The following is a 26,430-nucleotide window of genomic DNA, read 5'->3' as shown; positions in this document are numbered from 1 at the left end:
TGAAAAACACAATGGCCACAAAGAAACCAGCTGCATAAGTAAGGATAAAAACTAAGGCTGGTTAAAAATTTGTTCAGTTTAAGAAGTCTTCTGATAAAAAAGAAGAAAAACCAGTTTCTAAATTATTACATGATAATATTGTCCTTCTTTCAAGAGCTTTTATAAAGAGCTTGTCAGTAAATGAGCTTACAAGGGAGGTCGAAATGGAACAAAGAAAGATCAATGCTATTGGCATCTGTGGACTGTGCCGACTTTTTATCTGTGCCTGAGAGAACATCTCCATTTCTCACCTGACCCAGCAAGCATTTATTTAAGAACAGAACATATATCATTAAGTTTAAAATGAAAAGAAACAAACATATGCAAAATGCTTCTTTAGAAATTAATTTAAACATCCATAATTTGTTCAGTCAGTCATACTGCTTTCTCAACTGTTGACAGAACAGGGGCCATAAGCCACTTTAACATTCAGTTTCTGTAGATGCATTTTCCTGCTTAGTTTTCTGTTCTTCTGTTGCACTGCCAAATGCTACCACCAAATTAGTTACGCTGCTGGCATGTCCTGGTCTATTTAATTTGTCCTTTACGGATTTGGCTTTCCGAGAATGGCTGTGCAAACTCTTTGACCGTACTGATGGGAACCCAGAGGTCCTTTCTGCCTTTACTGATAGTAAATTTGCTTTCTTAGCCTTGACAGTGGCAGGCATAGAGGTGTAAGAGGCACTCATACCTGCTTCACCAACATTACTGTCATCATCTGTGTCCATCTGTAACTGTTTCTGCTCTGCTTGCCTTTCTGCTTCAGAGACAAAACCAGGGTATTCTGGAGGACGCTCTTGGGAAAGTTGCTGCTCAACTTCATATTTCCACTCTGTGGCCCATTGTTCAATTGCAGTAGGGCATACCTGATCCATGATGGTACTATACTCCGTAGTCCAGTTGTTAACTCCTCCAACCAGTTTCCCACCCTGTGCAAATATAAAGCTCCTTGACTTCATCATAGTGGTTTGACAAGCACTGAACGTTTCAGGAGGAAAATAGCGCATTGCTTTAGATTTGTCTAAGGGATAAGAGATGGTTGCTTCCAACTTCGTACGTTCTACTTTTAACTGAGTGTTCTGAAACTCTGATCTTGGTACTGACTCTCTGTTCATAACAGCATCCATCTGGTTTATACTTCGAGGAACCATTCCGTCACTCTTGAAAATACTCTGCTTTTCATCCTCAAAACCACCTGAAACAGAACGGGGTCTGGAAACACTCTGTGCAACTTCTAATGTAGATTTACTGTAATCTGCTGTGGTCACTGCATTAGCACTAGAGGTACAATGGAGACTGGTGTGGTGTTCTGGAACCAGCATCCTTGGGTCTGCTCCATCTTCTTTGGTACCAATAGAATGGGCTTTTTTACGCAATCCCATAGCTGGTGACATAGGAGTGGTACTGTCATCGTATGTTAACTCATCGCCACTGACATGGTATCTGTACATGCTGTAGCCATCAGAGCTGTTAACACTGCTTTGCCTTAGGAGATACGCAGCATCACACTCAGATGAAGCCCGTGAACGTGTATATGTCAACTCAGATTTGTCAATACCTGCCAGCTTCTCAAGAGCATTCACCATCCTACCAGATAGTTCTTCCAACTGAGAGAGTCGAAGGTCGACTGTTTGAAGAGAAGCTTTCATAAAATGTTCTCTTTCATTCACTTCTTCTAGCCTCATGGACATATTTTCAACTCTGTTGGGTATAAAAGAGGAAGCATAGAACAGAAGCTGTGGAATGGTGCAGTAACCTGTTATAGGCACCCAGCTACCAATTTCTTCATAAGGCAGAATTTTATGCTATGTATCATGCATCATTCTTTTTTTCTATGTATAGCATCAAAAGCATGTGCGTTTTCTTGTTATCTGTGCTTTCCATTCACCATATTAGAGGGCTATTTGAACTCTGCCCTTATTTACAAGCCAGGAGAGTACAAGAGTTGCAGCCCTTAGGGACAGCCTACTATTAACATTTCTGAGTGTGCCACCCACTTCACATTCAGTTGTCCTCTTTCACTGTGAAACATCAATCAATTATATGAAAAATACTTTCTAATTACATGCTCACAGGATGACTTAAAATAGCATCAAGACATGATGTAAAACAGGTTTTGTAGCTGTATGAAAGAGAACATATGCTGGTGTGTATGGGATTACTTTAGCTTTTGAAATACCTTTCAATTACTTATCATGAATATGAAGGGAGTGCAATTACTGTCTAGTTCAATTAAAATAATACTTTTTACCATTTGTATCATAAGTGAAGTGATGGTACCAGAAGAATGCATATAAAAGTAATGCATTAGAATGTGACTTAGAGATCATGCACTAGGTAAATCAATGTGGAAATTAAATTAACATTCTTTTGCTCTCACGCAAAAAAGATGATGAAGCATCTGGAGCAAGAAGCCATGAGAAATAAGCAAATCTGCTTTGTGGCCATAGACCATAGTGAATCAGTGAGGCTTACCAGCCCTGCTTTATTCTCTGCCACAATACCTAGGATTTCGACAAATTACCATGGATAAATAGTGTGATAGAAACCACGCGAATGCATGTAGCAGATTTTGTTTACTTCTCTGTTCTCAAACTTCATATATAATAATGCAAGATGTTCAGGGCCTCCCTTCAAGAGAAAGATGTTTATCCATTAAAGAATTATATGGCTCTCAGAGCTACTTCATAAGAAATGTTAAATGGAAGAGAGATGTGGAGGAGTTCATCATCAGAATACCATGAGGCAGATTCAAGTGAAAGAGAGTTTAAACTGTGTGTCATTTTCATTACAGGGAAAATTTTTCATCATTTCAAGGAAGTGACAAAAAAACCCCATCCTTTGACTTAAGAGCCTTTGGGAACAGTCCTGCCAAGTGACCTGGTAAAAAAGTGCTGGTGCCATTATCACTGTGTGCTTACACAGCAATATACAAACATTACCTAGTCCTCAGAATAGCTTAATGATTTACATGTAAATATTCTCTGTCTTTTAAATAGGGAAGTTCATACTGGAAAGCTAAATGCCTTGTTCAAAGCTTCCAAGAGAATCTGTGGCAGAGATTAAAATTCAGCAGTTGTGAGTGCTGGACTCTAGCATAAATCATAGGTCCAAGGGAAGACTCCTCAGTGCTTTTGATTAAGCTCCAGTATGTTACTCATGGTTGGATGAGCTGTTGGAAGCCTAACAAATAGTAATTTGCTCAAACGGATAAAAGGCATAACTGTGATCTTCAGATGGGTGAGAGGGAAACAATTCACCATGAACAAAAATGTTCTTATACTAAAGCTACCCAAACCAGCAGCCTTAGTGACATACCAGTAGGAACAACAAAAAGCTTGCTCTTGTGAGAGATGCATCTGCACAGATATTTACTCAGGATTCAGATCAGCTTCTGAATCAGCGGTGGTTTTCTTCGAGATCTAAATCTTTTGTATTTTAACTCAACTTTGGTTATAATGAAGACACAAAAATCCCAAATATTGTTCCATGTAAGTGATATGGTTTTTTTCTTATTATAAGTACCTTTCAGAGGTAACTCTGATGCGTTCATCATTAGATGACTGCTGCTCATCCTCTTTTTCCTGGAAGTATTCTTCTACACACTGCTCTTCAAAGTCATAGAGTTTTTTTAGCTCTTCATCACTTAGAAATAACTCTGTGCAAAACAGAACAACAAAATATGAGTTTCCTTTTTCTGAACTTCTGGCAGTCAATTTAAATCCAATTTAGCAGATTATTTTGGACATAGAGATACTGCAGATTCTACTCCTGCACTAAATGAACACGATTTTGTAAATTGGAAATGAGTGCTTAGCCAAAGATGCCCACAGCCATGAAGGCAATGTAATGCATTATGACCATCATCTGCTTTTATGACCATCCATTGGGGGCTCTATTTTCTCAATGACCTTTGCACTTTATAATGGCAGTGCTAGTGTTGAACAAACTGACAAGATTTTACAGGATAAAGACTAGGGCAATCTCTGCCAGTTTGACTGTTCCTTCATTCAAATACTGTTCTTAAAAGGATGCCAGTTACAGGCAACAGACAATCCAATAGAACAAACTATCTCCCAGACATTCTTTGGATAAGAGCTTCAAAATTTATACTCATGTAAGGAAAATCCAAGGGAAATATAAGCTCTTGCGAACATTTCAATCCTTTAATAGAATTTGTCTCTTTGTATTTGGAGGGAATGTTACATTTACTTTTTTCCCCTTTCTCTCCTCTTTTAACTCAGAAGCCTATTGTGCAGAAATATGTTTCCTCTGAAATGCAGAAATACAGGAATAATTGTGAGCATCTTATTATTTCAATTCTAATAATAATAATCAACAATTACATAATATGTTAGGAGAAGAATCCTCACAGCTCCCCTGTGAAGCGACAGATAAATCTCTAACATGGAGAAATGAAAGTGGCGACACTCTTAGACACAGATTGCTCACAATTACAGAGCTGACACTACAGATGACATTTGAAACAGTGTTCCCTTCTTCTCAGTTTCCCGTTTGCCCTTCCGAACACATGAACCTCACTAGAACTCGGTAAAACTGAATTAAATAGATGCCATCTCACTGTTTTATGAAAGCACGTTAAAGAAAGGCTTCATTAGCAGCACAGCACTGCATATTCTCAGGAGCCTATGGAGTTCAAGAGCTGTTAACTTGATATAAATTTTGTCCCATACTGTCTTCTGCAAATACACTTGACCATCAATGTGAACAAAATAGTTTAGCATTGGAAAAGCTGCTGCTTTCTGCTAATATGGTGCAAAGGGCTCAATTTAGAGAAGATTCCTCACATACTCAGTCCCCTGTCACGCTCATCCTGGTCTCCATCACCCTTCTTGCAGCGACAGCAGATTCGCTTGATGATTATGTAGATGTGGCTGAAGATAATCATTGGCGGTGGTAGGACAGGTCTGTCATGGAACGTCATGATCAGCTGGTACCGCTGGAACTTCCAGACTTGGTTGGATATTGATTTTACCTCAAAGAAGGTATTGCTGAAAGGGAACATGGGAACATGGGTACAGTTTCTATTAGGCCTCTGAATTTACTTATCATTCGGCAAAGACTACGTTGAAAAAAGCAGCAGATAAATAACAACATGAGGCCACATGACTTGCTTGCTTCAGCTCTTTGTTGATGCTGCTGAACTGTTGATTAACTTGAACTAATGATTTCATTACTCTTTTTGAGGGTAGCAAAGCAGAAAGTGCTCTGCATCCCTTATGCACCACCCGGGACAGTCCTCCTCTCAGACTATTTGCTCCTACTGTATAAAGTCCTTTAGGTGTTAGTGAAAAGAAACTTGCGCAATTTATGAATCACATAATTGGTATTTTGGGGCTTGGTTATAAAGTATTTCTTTTAACACATGCCAGTATTTGGTATTACACAAAGTACTAAATTCATGAAAGGTATTTTGTACGCTCAACCCAGAAGCTTCACATAGTTTGCCTTTAATATGCTAATCAGCTTGACCTACATAGAAGACTTTTCAAGTTTTCACAAAATGTCCTAAATTCAAACTTTATTCACTCAAACTTCTGACTCAAAAACATGGTGTGTATTCTTGTAAAGGAACTTGTTCTTGGAAGCCATGGCCTCATTTCTACACCAAAATAAAGTGTGTTATAAAGATTTATTTTTTTTTTTCATTCAGTATTAAGTATTCTCAGACAGTTCACTCTGGTGGAGTGATGATGGTATTGGCACTTCCTTTTTTCTATTTTCTGTCCACTTCTTTTCTAGCTTCCTGTGCTTTAGCATATCTACATTCACAAAACCAGTTAAAACACTTCTTTGAAAACATAGAATTCTTGAGTAGCCATAGCTTTTGGTTTCTTTTGGCTAAGTATACATGAGATTATTTACCAATGATAAATGACAACCTGCCTTCATTCTGTGCCTCGGGCATAGCAGAAATTCCGCAGGCTAGATCTCATCCCCTTGCAACCATGCTAGGATGGCAGGAGTTAACAGCATGACCTACTTCCCAAACTGCTGATTCGGTCCTTCAGCCAATAATAGCTACCATTGTAAGATTCTTCCCCTTCCCCCTAGCGATGTGACTGGCATTTGAGCACTTTAAAATTCATGACCTTTTAAGCTACATACATCAAATGAAAGACAGGCTTTGTAAGCTGTAGATCTCTGGGCACACGATGAACTATTTTTGTGGTTGTGAAACCAGCTACCTATGCCAACAAGCCTTCCAACACTACATGCTTATGGGCATCAAAAATGGATCACCTGCTTTTCTCAGGTGATATGTTTGGAAAGTCTTACTAGCAAGCAGATATTTCAATTTTATTTTTTTTTTAATCCATAGGTAATGACAGGAAAAGCATGCAACAAAACTGTGTGTAGAAAGAACAAGCAGAAGAAATTTATTTAGTTTTACTCCAGAGAAGTCTAAATATTTATTTGTGGAATAACACAAAGAATGTGCATAATGCAGGTTGCTTCGACTGGCCACAGATCTTGGCAACATATAGCCATCCTTTCTCTTGGTTCAAGGCAATATAGACTCCTTTTCTGGGTTATATAAGAACTCTGCAATGCCCTAATTTCTTTTTCTAAATGAAACGCAAAACAAGAAGAAAAAAGCCAAATGATGTAGTGATAGTGGAAATGCCGCCTGGTTTTGATGTTCAGATTTTCATTCTGCACTTCTATTGCAGAATCATGTTTGCTAGTGGTTATACAGGCTTCCATCACATATGTAGCAGATTCCATGGATTCTGTTTTTCATCTATCGTTGAGGCCTGCCACTATCCACTAAATGGTAAGTGGAAGTAGCCAGATTCTCTCATATGCATTACTGCAACTGCTGGCAAATTCAGAGCAACCTTTCTTCCGCTCTTTCCCAGTGTATACACTATTCCAGTCGTGTTCATAGAGTAATTAGATTCTGAGTGCAAATGCAAACCCTTGCAAAATCAGTTGATGGGCTCTCACAGAAACTTTATCTTGGCAATAAGAAAGTAAAGATAGCACATCATCATTTACATACTTGAAGACCGCAATCAGCAGGTTTACCAGCAGGATATTTGCTACCAAGAGGTAACAGGCCATAATAGCAGGAGTAAGCCAGGCCCCTGGTATACATGGAGGGAGGCGTTTACCATCATCATCGTAAAGATTGTCCCCACAAGGAGCTGAAGAAAAAACAGGAAAGGTATTTTTCACAAATTGCCTATACTTAAAACCACTATTCACATTTATTTAATGATGACACATGCATAAAATTTGCCAAGCTAAACAACCTTTGTCAGTTTATTCCCAGTAGCAGGTATGTATAATTTCTACTTCAAGTTCTGCTTCTAACTACAGCATACAAAATAATTTCCCATAATAATGAACAGAGAGGCAGCACCAAGTTTACTGTACAGTGTGACTTTCTCTTCAAATTCATATAGATTTTCTTTTTCTTACAGTATAGTCTAGGACAACATCTTAATGTGCATTCATACATATTAATAGTGGAATTAAAAAAAAAATTCTCCAAACTTGTGTGCATACCTTGCCAAAGATATAAAAGGATTTACTTAGTAGTCCCAGATTGCTGAGCATAAGTTAAAACTTTATCAGGGCCCTGACAGCACTAGAGAGGCCTTAACGATCCTGACCAGCTTCACTTGGGGTCTACATCTACACCCTCTATGCATACCCGCCCCTGCCTGAGCTATGTCAGGTGTGCAGGTCTCAGCCCTGCCTTCTGGATAGAACTTGGACCTGTGTTTTTCCCCTGGATGGACCCTTCTTCTGCCTCTGTTTCCTTTTGTTCTGACCAGGCTCCCAAAATGGACCCTAGACTGTTACTTGTCCCGTCTGGAGTTGCTAATGTTACCAGCAGGTGGCCCTCCCACCATTTTTGGGCCAATTTCTGTTTCTTATTTTTGACAATAACTCTAAACTTTAGATAAAATTTTAAATCAAAGAGATAAAATTATAAAATGAAAATGATACATTAACAGCAAAATAGACTGGAGAGAATGAGACAAAAATTGAGAATATTGATCAAATTGATACAAAGTAATTACATAGGTTTTCTTGGGGTAAGAGCTTCCTTGGAGTTGGATTAATGCAGCAATTTTTTTCTGTCTTTAATTGCAGTGCCAGCATATCTGATTTCAAATACAAGGCTAACTTTTGGAACCATTCAGTAGCAGGCAAAGCGTTTATCAACCACAGGGTTTTTAGCTGAAACCTTAGTAAATACTAAGTCTGACAATGAGTTCATTACAGATTTAGTTTATGTGAATAGACAAACCACTTTTTCTAAGTGTTTTGCAAAAACTCAACGCTTCAACCTCATCTGAAAATTACTTCAAATTATTTGAAAACAGACAAATCTTATTTACTGTGTACTGAAAGAGATATTTAGACTATGATTAATAAAATATATTTTACTTGCTTTTCAAACACCAGACATACATTTTTCCTGTTTATCATAAGAAAAGTGTAACAGCAAAGTCAGGTAAACCGTAGTATTATTCACACCGTCCAATGAAAGTACTGCCAAAAAACCACTAACATTGTATCTACGTAATCAAAAAGAATTAGTTATACCATGACACTCATGCATCATAATTCTAAAAAAGGATTATTTTACTGTCAATGTACTAGAAACAAGTCATAGCAACCACATAAGCTCAATTAAAACTTCTGATCTGCAATCTGTATTGAAATATTTTTCCTTTACTTCTTTTCAAATGAAACTATTACAGTAGAAAAACAAATTCACACCTGAATATTGGATAAGCCCTATAATTAAAATGTCAGTATCTAGTGAAGAAAAAGATTAATGAACATATTCAGCTAAATGAGATAATCAGCTCTCCACAGAGACTTACGATTAATTTCCATGGCATAGACTGAACAGCATTCCAAAGGAACGAAATAGAAAAAGAGAAAGAAAGAAAACAATAGAATAATATAGGGGGAAAAACAAAACAAAACAAAAAAAGATGATTGAAAATACAGTTTTGCGGCCAAGAAAAGATAAGCAACTCAAATGTCAGAACAGTAGAGACATGCTTAGAAACAACGTCTTCGTTAAGAATGCATTGCATTCTGCAATTTCCTTTTCATGTTGTTTTCCCCAAATGTTACACATGGCAGTGAATTCATGATATTAACAATAAATCACAAAATGCTTCTGGCAGATGATCATTTAAATACACACGATGTTTCAGGCAAGTAAACAAAAGTGGCCGTCACCACGAACACAAAGCAACTCAAAATTATCATACAAAATCATTCTTTTAGCTATTATGGAAACATTTCCTTCTTTTTTTTTTTTTTTTAAGAACCACCCTGGCTTTGAGTCTGCTAACTGTGTCTATTGAATAGCTATGTTTCCATTAATAGTCATGATACTGACCTTACTACAGCGTCCGGTATCATTAAAGGCCATTTTGAATACCAGTATGGATACTTGCTTGCCAACCCCTAAATGGTGATTGTAAGAAAAATAACACTATTGAAAGAAACTCAGCCAAGCTTCTCCATTGTCTAAGAATATGTTGCTGTTGAGTACTAGATGCCACTAACTCCTTCCTCATGGATATCTTCTAAACGAGGTGAACCAGATAAAGGCATCCTGGGTTGCATTAGGAAAAGTGTTATCAGCAAGTCAAGGCAGGTAATTATTCACCTCTACTCAGCTCTAGTGAAACCACATCTGGACTTCTGTGTCCAGTTATGGGCTCCCCCCTAGAAATCAGACATGGACATACTGGAAAGACTCCAGCAAAGGGCCATAAAGATTATTAAGGTGATGGGAGCATCTGACAAATGAGGCAAGGCTGAGAGAGCTGGGATAATTTAGCCTGGAGAAGAGAAGGGTCAAGGGAGATCTTACCAATGTTATGAATACCTGATGGTGGGTGGGAGTAAAGAAGACGTAGTCAGACTCTTCTTAGTGGTATCCAGTGAAAGGAGAAGAGGCAGTGAGCAAAGACAGAAATATGGGAAATTCCATTTAAACTAGGTTGTCCAGAGAGGCTGCACAGTTTTCATCCTTCAAGACACTAAGAACCTGACTGGACAGTCCCTGCGCAACCTGCTCTAATCTACCCTGCTTTGAGCAGCGAAGTTTGACTAGATGATCTCCAAAGGTGCCTTCCACCCTCAGCAATTCTGTGATTAGTGATCTTCATCTTTAGGTGACATCCTATCCTCAGTGAAACTATTGACAAAAGTCCAACTACCTTCTTTCAGATGGAAAATTCGATGTAGTACTTTTTCATAAATTGTTTACACTTGTAGGCCTCGGCAATACTACCCATAAGCACTTGACACAGAGTCAGGTTAGAGTGCCCATAGCAATCACTCAGTGACTTCTGAGGTTGCTTTGGTGGTGTGTTTACAAAGAACAGTGAAAGTGAAGAGTGAAAATTTCTTACTGAAAGCAAAAAGATCTTCAGAAGTCAGTCCATAGACTTCTAGACATAAGAAATTTACAGAATAATGTTAATGCAGTCTAGTTGTACCAGAACTCCTTGCATAGCCACTTTTATTTCAATATTAAAACACTAACAAAACTACACATTTCTGAGTTAGCTTATGTTTAAGCTACTGACACAGCAAAGCTTCTGACATGGGAAGGTCAGTGGAGCAAGTACCTGGATTGAACTTGTCTAACTGGAAAGCCCGAACTTTCTTCCCCAAAATTTTTCGTACTGCTGAAGAAAGATTCCTAATTCAAAGGATGCTGACCATATAACAGAAACAACTGGAAGCATGACAGAAGTCTGGGACACCACTTACACTAAAGAGATCAGTATTGTTGGTGAGGTATGAGGTTTGATTTATAAAGAAATCAAACTGTCTACATTGGCAAACATTCTTTGTTCAAAGTAGGATTTGAACGAAGTAGGATTATGAGCCACAAAGGTAAGGGATACCCTGTCTATTCTTCCCCATGGGAGAATTAACCCATTTGAGAGGTTCTAAGCTTATCCTGTCTCACATGTGCACTGAAACTGCAATATCAGACAATTAAAGTACACTTTAATGACATACAAAGGTTTCTCATGATGATGGATCTTTATGGTTTTTGAACTTAGACCTCAGAGTTTCTTCAGCATTCCACATTACTACTTGTCAATATATGCAGATGGTTGAAATAATACATACACAATGCTGAAATAGTAGCTTATATTATTTCAGATAAAATGCATACTGTGCGATACACACTAGAGGAGGCCAGCTGCATGTTTGACTGTCTGTACAAATTTCAAATATTAACACAAAACTATCAAGTAACATGACAGTTTCTATCTCCTCTAAAATACTGACAGTTGGGTTTTTTTAAAACTGTGCAGCTTTTGTATAAGAAAGTCTATTTCCACACACAAAGCTAATCAAGCAGCGTTTTCCTATTTAGTTTTTCCACAGGTGTAGAAAAGAAGAACATGAGCGATTCATGAAATGGAAACATTTCATATCAATTGGAGTAAAAATGTATTAGCTCATAGCCTGTGCTGTGAGTTGGAGATGAAAGGGTATGTCTATTTTCATCTCCTTTGCAAGGTATTTACTTCTTTCTTCTTCTGTTGGAACTGACTATGCGTAAAACATTGGTTCAAAAGAACATTTCAGAATGACCTCTGTTGAGTAAAGCAACTAAACAAAACACTTAATACTGTTATACTCTTGGACAGGAGAGCATTCTAGACTATCACTCATGGTGTTAACTGAATTTGAATATAAACTGAGAGACAGAACATGCAGGTGGGGAACAGAAAATTGTTCAGTCTCTGGAGTCTGTCACAAGAAAGAAACAACAATATAATCATAAAGACTAAACACTACTTCCAAATTAAAAACAATCATTAATTTGGATCTGATCATCTGCCTTAGAAACAGGAAACAGACTCTTACTATGAATTCTACTCTTACGGTCTATCTGGTCTGCGAACACCTCTCCATAGATCATCCAGTAGGGCATATAGAAGATGTTGCGAGCTAGTCTCCAAGAAGGCTCCTCATCTGGGTGCAGGATAGCTTGGCGGGCTACTCCAAAACTCATTAGAACCACAAGCATGATGACCACAAAGTAGAGCATGTCAATCATCTGCACAGAGAGATCATACAGAGCCTCTTATCGTCACCAGATAGTATAGTAGCACCAGCAAGTCTGTTTGCCAGTATGCATTAAAGTAAACAAGAAAGTATCAAGAGAACAAACACATTGTTTGGATAATTTTCTTGATATTACTCTTTAACTACTGCTCATGAATTAAGCATACATAATAATGCAGTAAAACCAGTTATTTAAAGGAATACTAGATTAATATTTTAAAATACTTAAAATACTACAATCTCTGCTATCTGTATTCTCTTTCGCATCACGTGCACTATGCTGTGCTTTCAGCACAGACCTCTTCTGTGGTTGTGAAGAGATGATATAATTGCTGCTGATCCCGGTGTATCGGCAATCTGTTATCACTATTGATTTGGGAGGCAGAAAGAAAGAAAGAAAGATTTCCTCTCGAATCAAGCAATTATTAGCAAGAGTATTGCATCTCATGTGTGTGTGAAATTCACATGGCAAGTTTTTCACAGCCTTTATTCAGAGTCCTACTCAGATGGAAAACCTCTTTTTAAAATCAAAACTGAATTTAGTTTCCCATGAAGTTCTGAAATACATAATTTACAGCAATTTAGGCACTAACCATCTTTCCAATCATCATGACGTAAGGTCCCAGATATTTGTTCACACCAAAGATATCTAGTACTCTAATGTACCAGAAAATTATATCTACACAGTAAATCACTCTTCCATAACCCATGTAAGGCTGGTTCTGTAGGCGAAGAATTGCTCCTATCATAAATACTGAAATAGCCACCAGGTCAGTAATATTCCAGTATTCCTGGAGCCAAACTTTCACTTTTTGGCTCAGTTTGCCAGGCTCTGACATCAGAATCTGAAATAAAAAAAAAAAAAAACCAACAAAGAAATCATTAGGAAAAACTCCCAGGTTACATTTTTGAAGTAATGATCATGAAAAAAGACTAATATTGTCACATTCAACAGGTACGTCAGACCCCCTCCACTGCCAGCAAAATTTGTCTCAAGCAGCAATATTTTCAGTTACTAGGAGGCAAAATTTCCTTCTCATAGAAACAGAGTGGTTTGTGTTGGAAGGGAACTATAAAGATCATCTAGTCCAATCTGCCTGCCATTGATAGGGACATCTTTCACTAGATCAGGTTGCTCAAAGCACTAAGCTGACACCAAACACCTCCAGGGAGGAGGCATCCACAGGTTCTCTGGGCAACCTGTTCCAGTGCCTCACCACCCTCATTGTAAAAATTTTTTTCTTTATGTCAAATCAAAACCTACCTCCTTTCAGTTTAAAACAGTTGCCCCTTGTTCTGTCACTACAGGTCTTGGTAAAAAGTCTCTCTGTCTTTATTATAAGACCCCTTTACATATTGAAAGGCTGCAGTAAGGTCTCCCCAGAGCCTTCTCTTCTCCAGGCTGAACAATTTCAACTCTCTCACTCTTTCTTCATAGCAGAGCCGTTCCAGCCCTCTGATAGTTTTCGTGGCCCTCGTCTGGACCCCCTTTTCATCACTGTTTCTATTTCGGCTTTATTAATCTTTTTTTGTTGTACGTTTTAATCAATGACATTTAAACCAGGAGATCTGGCTTACTGACTTGGCATCCATATTTATCTCCAAATACAGTTAGTATGAGATGTGGGAATTGTGAATCATAGAAGAATAGGCTAAGTGCAAACCACACTACAGCATGTGAATACAGTAGAAGTTTTTATGCTGTCTTCCTCATACAAAAGTAACGAGATCAGCCAGACAGTACTCCTCTCTAATTCCTCAAAACAACTCTCTGCCTGTAGTTCTCATCAAGGACTGCATCAGTAATAAAAAGACTAAGACCTCCTTCATGGATTATGGCCCTGCCCTTCCTCGGAAATACACATAAGAGAATGAGAGCATTCATTTTGCCTACTGACCTCAGAGCGTTTTTGCCTGACCTTTTTGCCCAATAAGAGAAGATTTTAATGTATGGAAATGGGTTATAAGTGAAACTCACTTCAGTGATGGGCACTGTGGGACCCTCTGGATGTGAGAATCTTCTCTCTCCTATATGGCTTCTCAACCCTCTGCAGAAGTCCATGTCATTATTACCTCTAAGAGTAAGCTTCATTTTAAGGATTATGAGATGTTGGTATGATCAGACTTTACCTCTCTTACTTTCTCTAAAGCCAACGTCACAATGTAGGAGATGACAATCCATTCTTGAACTGATGGCCACCGTTCCATCCGCACCAAGATGATATAATTAAATAGCATCAAGTAACCGAGGTACGATATCTACGAAAAAACAAATCCTTTATGGACTTTAGGCAATGGATCCCAGCATCCCTCAACAGTTAGGCAGTATTCAATTACTTGAGATGACTTACACACACACACACAAAAATCAGTCTCCACTAATTTCCATTAGAAAGTTCTGGATTATTAGTGTAAGTCAACAGAGCTATCACTCAGTTTTCTATAACTACTGGTGTAAATGTCATACTGGTGATGCTGGTGTCTCCATGCCTCCCAGCAGCCTTTGGTGACTGGCCAAAATAAAAACCTCAGAGATCTTGGAAGTCCAGAGTTAAGAAACCAAAATGGATTCAATGGCTTTGCACAAAAAAAAAAAAAAAAAGGAAACAAAGCAGTACTAAACCAAAAGATTTTTCCAGGGGGAAAATGGAGTTTCTAAAGAATGAGATACTTAATGTGAAATGTATACCCACCATCTCAAAACAGATCTAAAGCAGAATGGGGAGACAGGGCTGTTGGCAGCACCTGCCTGGAGGGGTAGGGGAAATAAAGAGCCACACAGGTCACTTGCTTTTCTCCACCCTGTAATAACGTGGTTGAGACCATCTAGGCGGTATATACTCGTTATGTGAAGCCAGAGGCATACAGACTTCATGTATCAGTCACTACCACACCTCTTCCTATACTTGTTACTTAAACCCATATGCATCAACAGTAGGTTTGCAGATATTTTGGTTACTTTAAGTAGCCCCTAGTCTCAGGAGCAAGTTTCTTGCTGAATCCTAACTCAGTAAGAGCACAGAAGGCGGCATCACCATGTCCAAGAAGAAACACCAAACAGAAGGCAGTAAAATCCTCTTAGCTGAGGGACCTGCATTTTGCATGAAAGCAAAGCTTGCCCTAATTGTGACATTCATACGAACATGCATGAAGACATACATTGAGGCTATGCATGAAAGACTGAGTTGTTGAACACTCTTACTTGCATGAGAAAAAATATTTTTCCTCTCTGAAGGAAGCAGGCCTGCTGCAATGCCCTTCCTACAGCTGCCATGCACACTGGCAGAGGCCACGGGCCTCCAACAGCTGCAGGAATGACAGATGCTGTGGAACATACGATCCAGACAGCCAAATTCTCATTTGTTGAAAGAAGCAAAACAACAATTCCAAAGCACTCTAAATCAGGCCCTTTGTGCCTGGGGCTTTTTTAATCTACTGAAACGTAATTTCTTTACACTGTGAAACCAAGTTGAATTACTTCTTGGGTCCTAAGTATATTTCAACACAGAACAGGTGCCAGAACCGTTAGAAAGCAAGAGAATCCAGCCTAGTTTGGATTGAATGACTGGATTGTGGAGCTTGCACTGAGTTTGGCATATGATTAGCCAGACAGGGCCTCCTTCAAAGTGTGTAGGAGCTTTAGAGGCTGACAGCATAAGCTTCAGTTATTCATTCTCATTCACTGTCTATGCATTTTTCTCTGAATAAAGGGAGTGCTTTACTCATCAGATTCCATGAAAGTCAGGAGTATTTATTTGTTTATTACTTGGTTATTATTTTTACATTGGAATTCTTTAAGTTTCACAGACATGAGAAAAATTATCACTATCAGTTTAATCATCATGACTTACTGTGTAGAACCAAAATTTGACAATAGGTGCATTATAGAATTCATAGATCTTTGTTCCAATTGGAAGGCTCTTTTGTTTTTTATTTCCATTCTCTTCATCTCCTTTTTGGGAGCCTGCATCCACATTTGCATCCTGGAAGACCAAAGCTGTCAGTTTTCATCAATATACAATAGCAAAAATAGGACCTTTTCCTCAACTAGAGCCCCAGTCAACTGTTAACTACATGATGCTTCCTCTGAGCAACAGACCTCTTCTTAAAAATATAAAAATTCAAATTCTGTAAATCTGTGCAACTACACATATAATTTACATGCCCTAAGAATCCAGCCTATATACTCCCAAAACTCTTCACTGATTTTTAACCCACAGAAGCAGTTGAGATTTTCACCTGAGTGACCTATAGCATAATCAGAGAAGTTAGAAAAATGAGCACTCTTGAGATATTAGAGCTTCCTAATAATATTCATTACTGACCACGTTTTCCTCCTCCTTTTCTCTGCCTTCCTCATTTTCTCTTGATGTCTGGTAAGAATAATCATCGTAACTCCGAAACTCTAGGAAAAGGATGGTGGGAGGGAAGAGAATCCCCATTATAACCTGTACAACAAGAAAGAATTCAACTCAGATGGCAGTATTTGTTTACGTTAATAGATTTCATAACAAGGCAAATCCCATAAACAATATTTTCTTTTGATTAGTAGTCAAGATACGCTGCTATCCTCAAACCTACAAAAATTAATAAGTAGTACTTATGACGCATTGGCAATAAGGTCTTGTATGGAAAGATAGTACTCTGGAAGGCTTCCCATCTCCACGAATACACTGCAACTATGAAACGTGTTCCAGAACTACAGTTGTGCAGAGAAATTCCATGGAATGGACACAGTGGTGGTTGGAAGAGAGCTTCAGGCTTGTTATTGGAGTTTATAGTTCCTTTACTCACCTACTAGAATTAGTTTTAATAGTTTAAAAAACTTGTGGAAGGTAAAAGAAGCTTTGCAGACAGCACTGGCAGAGTTCTTTTGCTGTATGAGATCGCTGAGATACAGAAACACAACCATGAGTTGCCAAAATACCAAAAAAGAGCAAAGAAAAGAATGCAGGTAATGAAACTAGAACATCAGCAGGTTGATTAATCCTTTGGCGAAAAGAAAGGAAATCAATAAACAGATTTAGAAAGCACCATAATGCAATACGAAAGGCAGGACACTTGCCTGAAGATTTTAAATGGGTTTAAGAGGGAGACATGGGAAAGCGGAAATAAATTGAGAATGACAGACAGAGTGCAATGTGTATGTCAGCAAACTTGGGAGTGTGACCTGGGAAGACAGGCATGGCACTTTGTCAGGCATGGCACTTTGTCAGTCATGGGGAATTTAAGGAAATAAGGAGGTGAGACTGAAGGCGGCACCATCACGATAGGCCTCCATATGGGTGACAGCAACTGCATAATATAACAAAATAAAGGATTATATTCACATGAAAACATACTCAAGCAAACACTGCTCTGCTTTCTTAACATTGGTTCACTCACGTTTCTCTTTTGTGCCAGCCTCCTCATATTACTCGTTTTTTTGTAAATCCAACAATCGGGAAACACACAAATCAGCAAGAGAGGCCGTATCATCAAATCAGAGAAGAGGGAAATAAAAATCACATAATGCAACTGCACAGATGTCACTCTTTTCAACACTGAGTCTTGACTCTGTGTCTTCCGGTACAATATTAAGCAATGTAAGAAGCACGTGTCCATGTCTGGTTCATTTTCTCACTATTCCCATTGTGTGGATCCCTAATGGAGAGCTTTCTGCTTGTATCCAACTAATTTTTAATCAAAGGTATATGTTTCCAATGGACAGATCTCATCATTCATTGAAAGCCACAACTTTACTCTCAGATACCAATCATGCTAAGCCTTTTATGGATTTATGTTTTCCTTTGTCATGGAGTAATGCTCCTTAGATATCCTGAATTTGGCAACCAAAACAACTAGCTTTAAAACAGGTACGTTCTTAAAGCATCTATAATTAGCAAGCCAATTTGTTCTATGCATATACTATATATAATGTAGTGTTACATGCAAAAAACCTGTATTTTTGAAAACAAATGCAGAACAGAAATACCTTAAGGCCTGGGTTTTTCCGCATGCGTAGTCGCCCCATCCACATGTCTGTTAAGAGCATCTGGCTGCATGTGTGAGCAATGAAGTCCCTGTGCTTAGCTGCCACAGCCAATTTCAGGCAGGTAGAATTACTCCAGTTTTTCAGTTCATAGGTCAGTAGTTTCATGGCAATCTGCTCATCATGTTTATAGGACTGATCCAAGAGTTCAACAGCCAGCTGGCCAAAATCTCTGGAAAATGCAAGATAAGTCCAGTGAAGTTTGATTTAGAAACCAGTGTTTGCTTGCATTTGAGGTTTTAATTCTGTTCACAGGGGCTCATGTTTTTCCAGACACGTGCACAATGACAAGAACAACCGAGTCTCAAGCTTGATTTGGGATAGTATATGAAAGATCCAAACAAATTTTTAGTGACCAGAGAGAATTAGCTTAGACCCATAACATCTTAAGGCCAGCTTAAGTATCATCAGATACTCCTTAATTTATGTGAGTAAATCCTGAAAATAACATTGTGAAATAAAACTTGCTAGCTTTACAGAGAGAGAAGCTGAAGAAAGAACATGTTCCATCAGAAAAAATGCAAGTCTTCTCCTTGCTAGTGTTGCCTTCAGATTCTGAGACCACATTTTGGCTTGTTTATGGTTGATAAATTGGCTCCAAATGTGATTCTCTGAACCTACGTTCTAGAAATCAATTGTACTTTACTAAAAGTAAAGCTGCTCAGCAGGTCAGATAACCCCCTATATCAAGTAGACATAAAATCTGCTCTGCATCTACTAACTTCGAGTTGTTGTCCAGATCCTGAGATATGTCGTCCACCAGCTCACTCTCAGAAGACTCATGGGCCATAGACTTGTACAGTTTACAGGCCACAAGTGCCTTGGCCATGGTTTCCTCCCCTCGCTGCCAAAGGAAGAGTGCCATCTTTTGCCGTTTCATCAGCACGGCCCATACCATCAGTTCATGAAAGGGATACTGAAAGCGGCTGACTTCTGGGTCATCCACATCAATATCAATCTCTTCCTCCTTTTTCTTCTTCTTCTTCTTCCCTTTGGTAGGAGGCTCATCATCCTGGGAAGAAAAGATGAAAAAATCTTCCTATCAATTTTTAACAGCTTACCTGACAATGGCACCATGCACAGAACAATTATCGAGAAGACATATTAATAGTTAAAGTTCTAGTTTGGTTTTGCTGTTTGCTACAATGAATGCCAGTAATGATAAAACTACGAAGAACATGTGACAGAGCATGCACTGAGCTAGCACACACAGTCTAATATTTTATTCAGAGAGCTATTTTTTGCACGGTTAATTACAAGTCACCCGTTGTGGATAAGCACAGCAGAACCCTATTATACTTACTGAAGGCATCACTTTATACTGCATTGTAAGTAGACCTCTACCACACGTGTGATTGCACAAGTTGATTTACAATCAATTAATTATTAATTAATTCCTCTGCAGTGTCAATGGAGCTTTAACAAACCTGAATTCACTATGAATAGGTTCCACTGTAATTTCTTATTTGATATGTCTGCATTTATTCCTGAAGAACAGCGCTGCATATCTTACAGGTATCAAAGCACTTTTCAGATTGACATGCAGGTGGAGAGAGTGGTAACATGCAAATGGAAAAGACAGGCAGATAGCATCCTTAAGAACAGCAAGATACTAAAGGGAGTCTTCACCTTTAAATAAGCAATCTCCTCTTATGTATGCAGTGCAAACGGAAGGTATAAGTATCCCATTTCTTAAAGGGATAGGGAGGATAGGCCATTACTACAGGAACCAACATGGAAGTAACTGAAGGGAAGTACTGACAAGCAGGATCCTGAAGGGAGAAAAGCCATGATTGGGAAAATTAGGGTTTAAATAATGTAGGAAGAACATTGCATATATAGGTGTAGACAGAGCTCATCATCATCGTAGACTTTGATTCCAATCTCAGAAGCGGATTGCAAGTAAAAGCAATTACCATTCTATAAAATTAGTTCCTGTTCAAGCAAGCTCAGCATAATGCATTATTTTTTAACAAAATATGAACCTAAATCCAAATGCAGGGTTTAGCCTCACACCCCAGCTTTCCAAAGACAGCTCAACAATTAAGTACGCATTTCTTTTCCAGCAGTTTTTAGAACTGCAAGTGGTGACCTCTGTCTCTTAAGGAAAATTCAGTCATCATTAATTGCATGCATATGAAGAAAGTGTTGAGCGTCTCTGAAGCACAGGACATAAAACCTCAAATGGAGGACCAAAAAATAAGTCCTCTTCACACTAGGAAAATCAAATCAAAACAAAATACTGGGTAAGAAAGACAAAAGTGCTAAGGAGTCTTAACTTCCTGGTTTAGAGCTGCTAACACTGGAAATGAAAAAAACCCCAAATACTTGGAGTCGCATCAATTTACTGACCATTTCACTGAAAGAAATGTTAATTTTTCTTTTCACCTTATCTTTTTCTTGGAAAAAGGGAGCAGGCTACACCCACTATCAAGTGGAGAGAACACTTCCATTTGTGCCACATAAAACATTTCTCACTGAGAGAAACAGGAAAATCAAAATGTGCTTTTGGAGAACCACTAAGCAACCTAAGTGTGATCAATGCTGATTAAAAGGGTCACACTTCTGAGGGGCTGAGCTTTTGGCCTTAAGCCATTAGAAAAGAGGAAGCTGATCAGAGAGATTAAACATAACCTGGACTTTCTCTGTAGAAAAGTTGCTTATCTGCTTGGGGAAACAGAGGCTTTTGTGTGTGAGTATAGTTCACATCAAATGGAACACAAGCAACATGTACATCTACTGTGTTCAAATACTATCACAGCATTAATAAAAGCATACTTCACAGAGAAACATACCCAGCCTCTTTGTGTAAATGCTTTCCTGGTCTCTATTAATACTTTTTTCAGAAACAAAAGCAACTACCTCCAAAGCAGAGTGAGTTTTTAGGCATCATCCCAGACCTGATTCTGATGAATTCAAAATTTCTAGAGACACACAAGTGATTGAGGAAGGGGCTGGACCCAAAATTCTGGATCAGCTTTATCATTTACAAATCATTGTGCCATTATCATAGCAGGTATGTTCTACAGTAGAGGACAGCATCTAACATGTCAGTCCGTCCTGTTTTTTCACTCCAGTTAAATGTTTTCTCTATGATAAAATCTCATTTGCACACACATTGTTACTTCATGGTTAAAGGGGATTTGACTATACGTAGCACTGCTGGATCATGTTGTTTTTTCAGTATCATTGATGTTCACATCTGAACGATTAAATCCACAATATGTTCTAACATGGAATGTGTTATTACATAATAGTGCTAAAAACTGCCTGAAGACTATTGAGCAAAGCTTTAAGCAGCTCTCAACACCCTACCTATAAAAAGTGTCAGAAGTATTTCATAGGCTGTTTGCAAAATGGAAGATCCTGTCTAGCTGAAATTTACTTTAAGCCACAGTAATTGTGAAAAAGCTAAGAGCAAGAGCAGAACTGTACCAAAAAATGCCCTGAGAAAAACAGTATTTTACAATAAATCCAACTTACCTCCATCCCTAGTAGTTTAAGAGCTTTTGGCTGAATATTAAAAATAGAAAAGAAAATCAGTTAGATGGGAGGGAAAATTCAAAGACCAAACAATATCAAGGAAAAACACATTTTCATTTGCAAATGTACAGTATTTATTATTAAACTTACTGTTCTAAATAATTGTGCCAATAATGGTACAATTAATTAATCTCCCTCTTAATTGTATTTGCAGGAAGGCAATGGGTTAGGAAGTATTTTCCATCCTGCACTCAAGTGAAAGATTTTGATTCAGATGGAAGAGTTAAATAAATTATTCACTAATATACTGCTTTGAGAATTAAAACCACCACATGGTCATGAAAGCTCGAAAAAAATACTGCTTCTAAGCACACACAGGGCAAAGATACCCATAGAAAACAGTAAAAAATAGAACAGATCTTCAAACTTCTCACAATTTCCCATGAAAAAAAAAATCCCTCTGTTCGACTGTGAAATCTCTGTTTTACATTTTATGTAAAAGATTTATTTGTTTGTCCATCGGATAGTACTACACTACATATGTACTATGTATCAGCTACAAACTACTTGGGCTTTGAGTGGCCTTCTGACCATTTGTGGGGCTAGTTTCCTAGCGTGTTTCCTAGTGTGGAGCTTTCTGTAATTAGGCTAGGAAGCTTCATTTCAAAGCTGAAGCAACCAAATAAATAATCCAATGAAGAAAATTATTCTATTTGCTTAGAATAGACTTTTTAACAAAGCAAGGGCCATGCTTGATAGTCTCAGGATTGGTACATGACTATGAAATGCTTTACTGAGATTGCAGTGGCTTCCATAGGACAAGATTTACGCTCAGAGCAGTTCTTTACAGGACTTACTGCAACAGGTTCATAGCTCTTCTGTAAATTCTCTGCCTTGCCCAAGTTAAGGCTACTGTTGGTTATAATTACTTGATTAATAGGCCTGGCTTGACTAATAGAGTTTCCAGTTATAGGAGCACTACATCTTCAAGTAGGAATAAGCAAATATGCGAACACCACAGTTAGAAATGCTTGGATTGTAAACTACTGAAATAGCAGGAAATTCACCTCCAGATCAATGTATTTACCACCTTTTGAGTCCGCTCATCCTTTAACACAGATGTTTTACAGGTCCCTTATATAACTTCACTACCAGAGTTTCAACATTGGACTTGCAGCATTTCTTTGGAATTTAACATGTAGTGTTTCACAAAGACAAAGGAACAGAGTATTACTTATTTTTTACCATCAGCACGATGGTCACATCCAGAATCAACTCATTCTTACCCTCTTTGGTCCAAATAAATTATTATAAAGAGTCCGAAAACTTTTTCGAGTATAGTTGCAGCGATAAGCTCCACCCATGAGATATTCAAGTACAAGACCAATATCTATTAGGCTGATATGATAATCTGGTGGAAGATTTCCCTAACAAAAAAATAGGAAAAAAAACAAAATAAGGACTTAGGAAAGAAAACAAAACATGCATTAAACTGCTTGGCTAGACATACCACAGCATGTTTAAATTGGCACATAGGTATTATTTACAGTCACTGGTTTTGGTCTCTGAATATTTGTATGAAATTAATGATAACTGATTCACATAATGAAAATTTGGGGGTGCTAGATTTTTTTTTTTATTTTGTTGTTGACAGTATCTATAGTTGAGGACAAATTTTCATTTGATTTACTCGTACAATATGTCAGTGTTCATACAAACCTGAGTTGTTTGCAAAGGTTATGTTGATGACATTAAATAACTTCATACCGATTATCACTAATCCAGTATAAAAGCATTACTTTATTTCATGATGAGTATCAGGCATAATTTACATTTTATGAAAACTTATATTTCATCATAATATTATCTACAGAGTTAAGACTACAATGCAGAACATGATTTAGATTAATGTGCAGCCCAGAATCAAAGAAAAAGGCAGACTGTAATTTCCACTATTACACTTAAAAAGTGGATAGTGGTATTGACTCTGCTAGAACCATGAGCTGAAAACCATGCTTCATTGTTCAAGCTACATCCTACAACAATAACTGATTCTACAGCACCACTGAGCAGAAGCTATGATGAAACAACTACATCCTAAGCAAACACATCACCTCCATGTTAACCCAACTGAATCCCCGAGACTGCCGCTGAATGAGTGAGCCATGAAAATGCAATGAAAAGGAGACAGACAGAAAGCAGAATGCAGAAGAGCATTAGTAACACTCAAAAAGACAAACATTGAATGAGAAAAGTGTTAAACAATGAAGCAGATCAATATGAATTATACATTAACCCAGTACTGTGTAATTCCCACATCTAAACCTCCTGGGAACAAACGGGAGTTTTCCTTGCAAAGAGGAATACAGGCTGTTTCATTAGCTGAATTTTACTGAATAAAACTCCCAAAACTTCAAGGAGAGCAAATATGACAACAAATCTTACAATGATCCTACTCATGTGTAATGAGCAAATTTACATGTAATGGAAACAAATGAATAACAAATTTAGTATTTGTAGCACTGAGAAACAGAACAGATTTTCTCCCAAGTAAAAGCTGTATTGATGAGAGAAAAATAACTAAAAAACACACAAGGAAACAAACAAAAGGGAACAAATTCTATTCTCATGAGTAGGGCTTCCAGTTAACCTAGCAGGCCTTTCCTTCTACTCCTCCTTTGTAATGCTGCATTGAGAGCTTCCTGTAGAGAAGAAATGGTATCAACCTAAATCTCAAATGGTATATTACACTACTAGGAGCTTAACTTTCCTTTCCTTGGTTTTTAAATTACTAGCAGTGCAGTACAGCCATACCTGATTTAGACAGACACCACTGTTTATCACAATAAGTAATTTAACTTTCCTCTTCTTAACAGCTACCATCTAATTTCAAATGTCTGCTTTCCCCTATGCTATCCTTGCTTTTATTCTTGACTCACATGGTTAGTGTAATCATGCAAATGTAATGCTGCTGTTAGTTAAGCTTACCTTTTTCACATCTCTGACTAGCAAATGCAGCGTATTTGGTGGACCCAACCTCTGAAACAAAAATAATTTACAGCTCATTTGAGCTTCCATTCTTCAGATTTTTTGCAAACACAAATGTAGTTAATGATCTGGCACTGTAAGCAGAACTTTAGGCAACCATGTGCCATCACACTCTGCAGGGGTGAAAAGAAGAAACTGGGCAATGACAAACACATTTCTATCAAGAGCTGTGTAATCCCTTTCTTACAATCTCTTATGTGGTGATTCAAGTCACAGGAGTTTGTGGCATTGTCTGAACTTGTACTGGCTGCAGGAGCCACAAAGGGACTTGAGGACTAGACTGATGTTATGTGTTGTATGAATGCTGCCCTAGACTACCTGCCATTTAAATGATCGGAAGTAAAACAGTCTAGAAATAGTTATGTTCCTGATGAATTTGCTGTGGGTTGGGACAGGGAGAATTTGAATAAAAAAGCATGATGTTCTATGGTATTGGGAAAAATATTTTGCTTTGCTGGGCCACAAGGAAAAATGATACTGACTTCTGCAATGTGCTAAGAATAAAAATTGCTGTGTAAGTACTTTGCCAACTTTACAGGTCTATTTCAATAATATTAAAGTATACATACATGAAAAGTAATTGGATTAAAAGTAAATGACCACTACTGGCTGGTATTAAAATTTTACTATCTATATTAGTTCTTTAAGTGTTCTTAACGTGCACTTTAAATACATCACTATATTTACATAACAAACCGCAATAGCTTCTGAAAGCTGCTGTAGGCTTATTAATTAGGAACATGTATTTTGGAAACAACAGGACACCATATGTAGTAGCAATGGCTCCTTTTACCGCTATCCAACACCTATGTATTGTCAGGGCTCAGAGCTTTTTGGAAAAACAAGCATATCTCAGAAGGAGAAGAAGGAAAAGGATGCCCCTGTTAAATACAGTAGCAAAGGTACCACAGGGCATTTTATTAAATCTGCTCACTCACGGTATTATAAAGTTCTTCCAGTCGAGGAATAGTGAGGAAGTGCTGCATGTTCACTCCATTCTCAATAAGGAGTTTCACAAAGTCCACTCGATCCAGAACCAGTGCATCCAGCATAGCCTGCTCCAGGGAATTCACCTGAATTGCAGAATGGAGAATGTGAGATTACATGAGCACAGAAGAGCTGATTGGCCAACAACCACAAACATTTTCATTACTTAGGATATTCCTAAATTCCCAAATATGTTGACTAATCTTTAAGAGAAAAGCAATTTAGAAAATGACATTTTACCCATGTGCAAGTCAATACAGATGGTAGAGTTTTCCAATGAGGTCTTAGGCAAGAGGAGACCAGTGAATGAAACGTTTAGCAATACAACTGTAGCTTTCAGTCATTTTGTTTAGTATTTTTAACTAAAGCAGGCATACCATGCTTAACATAGAATCATAGGATCAACAGAATGGTTTGGTTGGAAGGGACCTTAAAGAACATGTAGTTCCAACCTCGCTGACATGGGCAGGGATACCTTCCCCTAGACTGGGTTGCTCAAAGCTCCATCCAACCTGGCCCTGAGCACTTCCAGGGATGGGGCATCCACAGCTTCTCTGGGCAACCTGTGCCAGTGCCTCACCACCCTCACCGTGAAGAATTTCTTCCTACTATCTAATCTAAAGGAGTTAAACCCAGTTGGTGGCCGGTCACAAGTGGCATTCCCCAGGGCTCAGTACTGGAGTCAGTTCTCTTTTAATATCTTTACCAATGATCTGGACAAAGGGATCGAGTGCACC

At 38.2% G+C, this 26,430-nt stretch overlaps 1 protein-coding gene across 1 annotated transcript; it reads right to left on the bottom strand.

The window, feature by feature from the left end:
- Positions 1-461: 461 nt before the first annotated feature.
- TRPM1 (transient receptor potential cation channel, subfamily M, member 1) lies at positions 462-25,779 on the bottom strand (the record flags this gene model as incomplete). The annotated part of the gene is made up of 16 exons (XM_009699092.1): positions 462-1,740; positions 3,565-3,697; positions 4,852-5,051; positions 7,067-7,211; positions 8,910-8,930; positions 11,962-12,136; positions 12,738-12,989; positions 14,275-14,403; positions 15,996-16,127; positions 16,470-16,592; positions 18,119-18,347; positions 18,898-19,187; positions 21,659-21,688; positions 22,945-23,085; positions 24,647-24,697; positions 25,645-25,779. Coding segments are annotated over 16 exons (3,465 nt in total), but the record flags the coding sequence as incomplete, so codon positions are not given.
- Positions 25,780-26,430: the final 651 nt, after the last annotated feature.

Source organism: Cariama cristata, unplaced genomic scaffold (genome assembly GCF_000690535.1).
Source record: "Cariama cristata isolate BGI_N322 unplaced genomic scaffold, ASM69053v1 scaffold14614, whole genome shotgun sequence".
In the NCBI taxonomy this organism is placed as follows: Eukaryota; Metazoa; Chordata; class Aves; order Cariamiformes; family Cariamidae; genus Cariama; species Cariama cristata.
The sequence above is the reverse complement of the archived record's forward strand: the minus strand, read 5'-3'. Positions and strand labels throughout refer to the sequence as shown.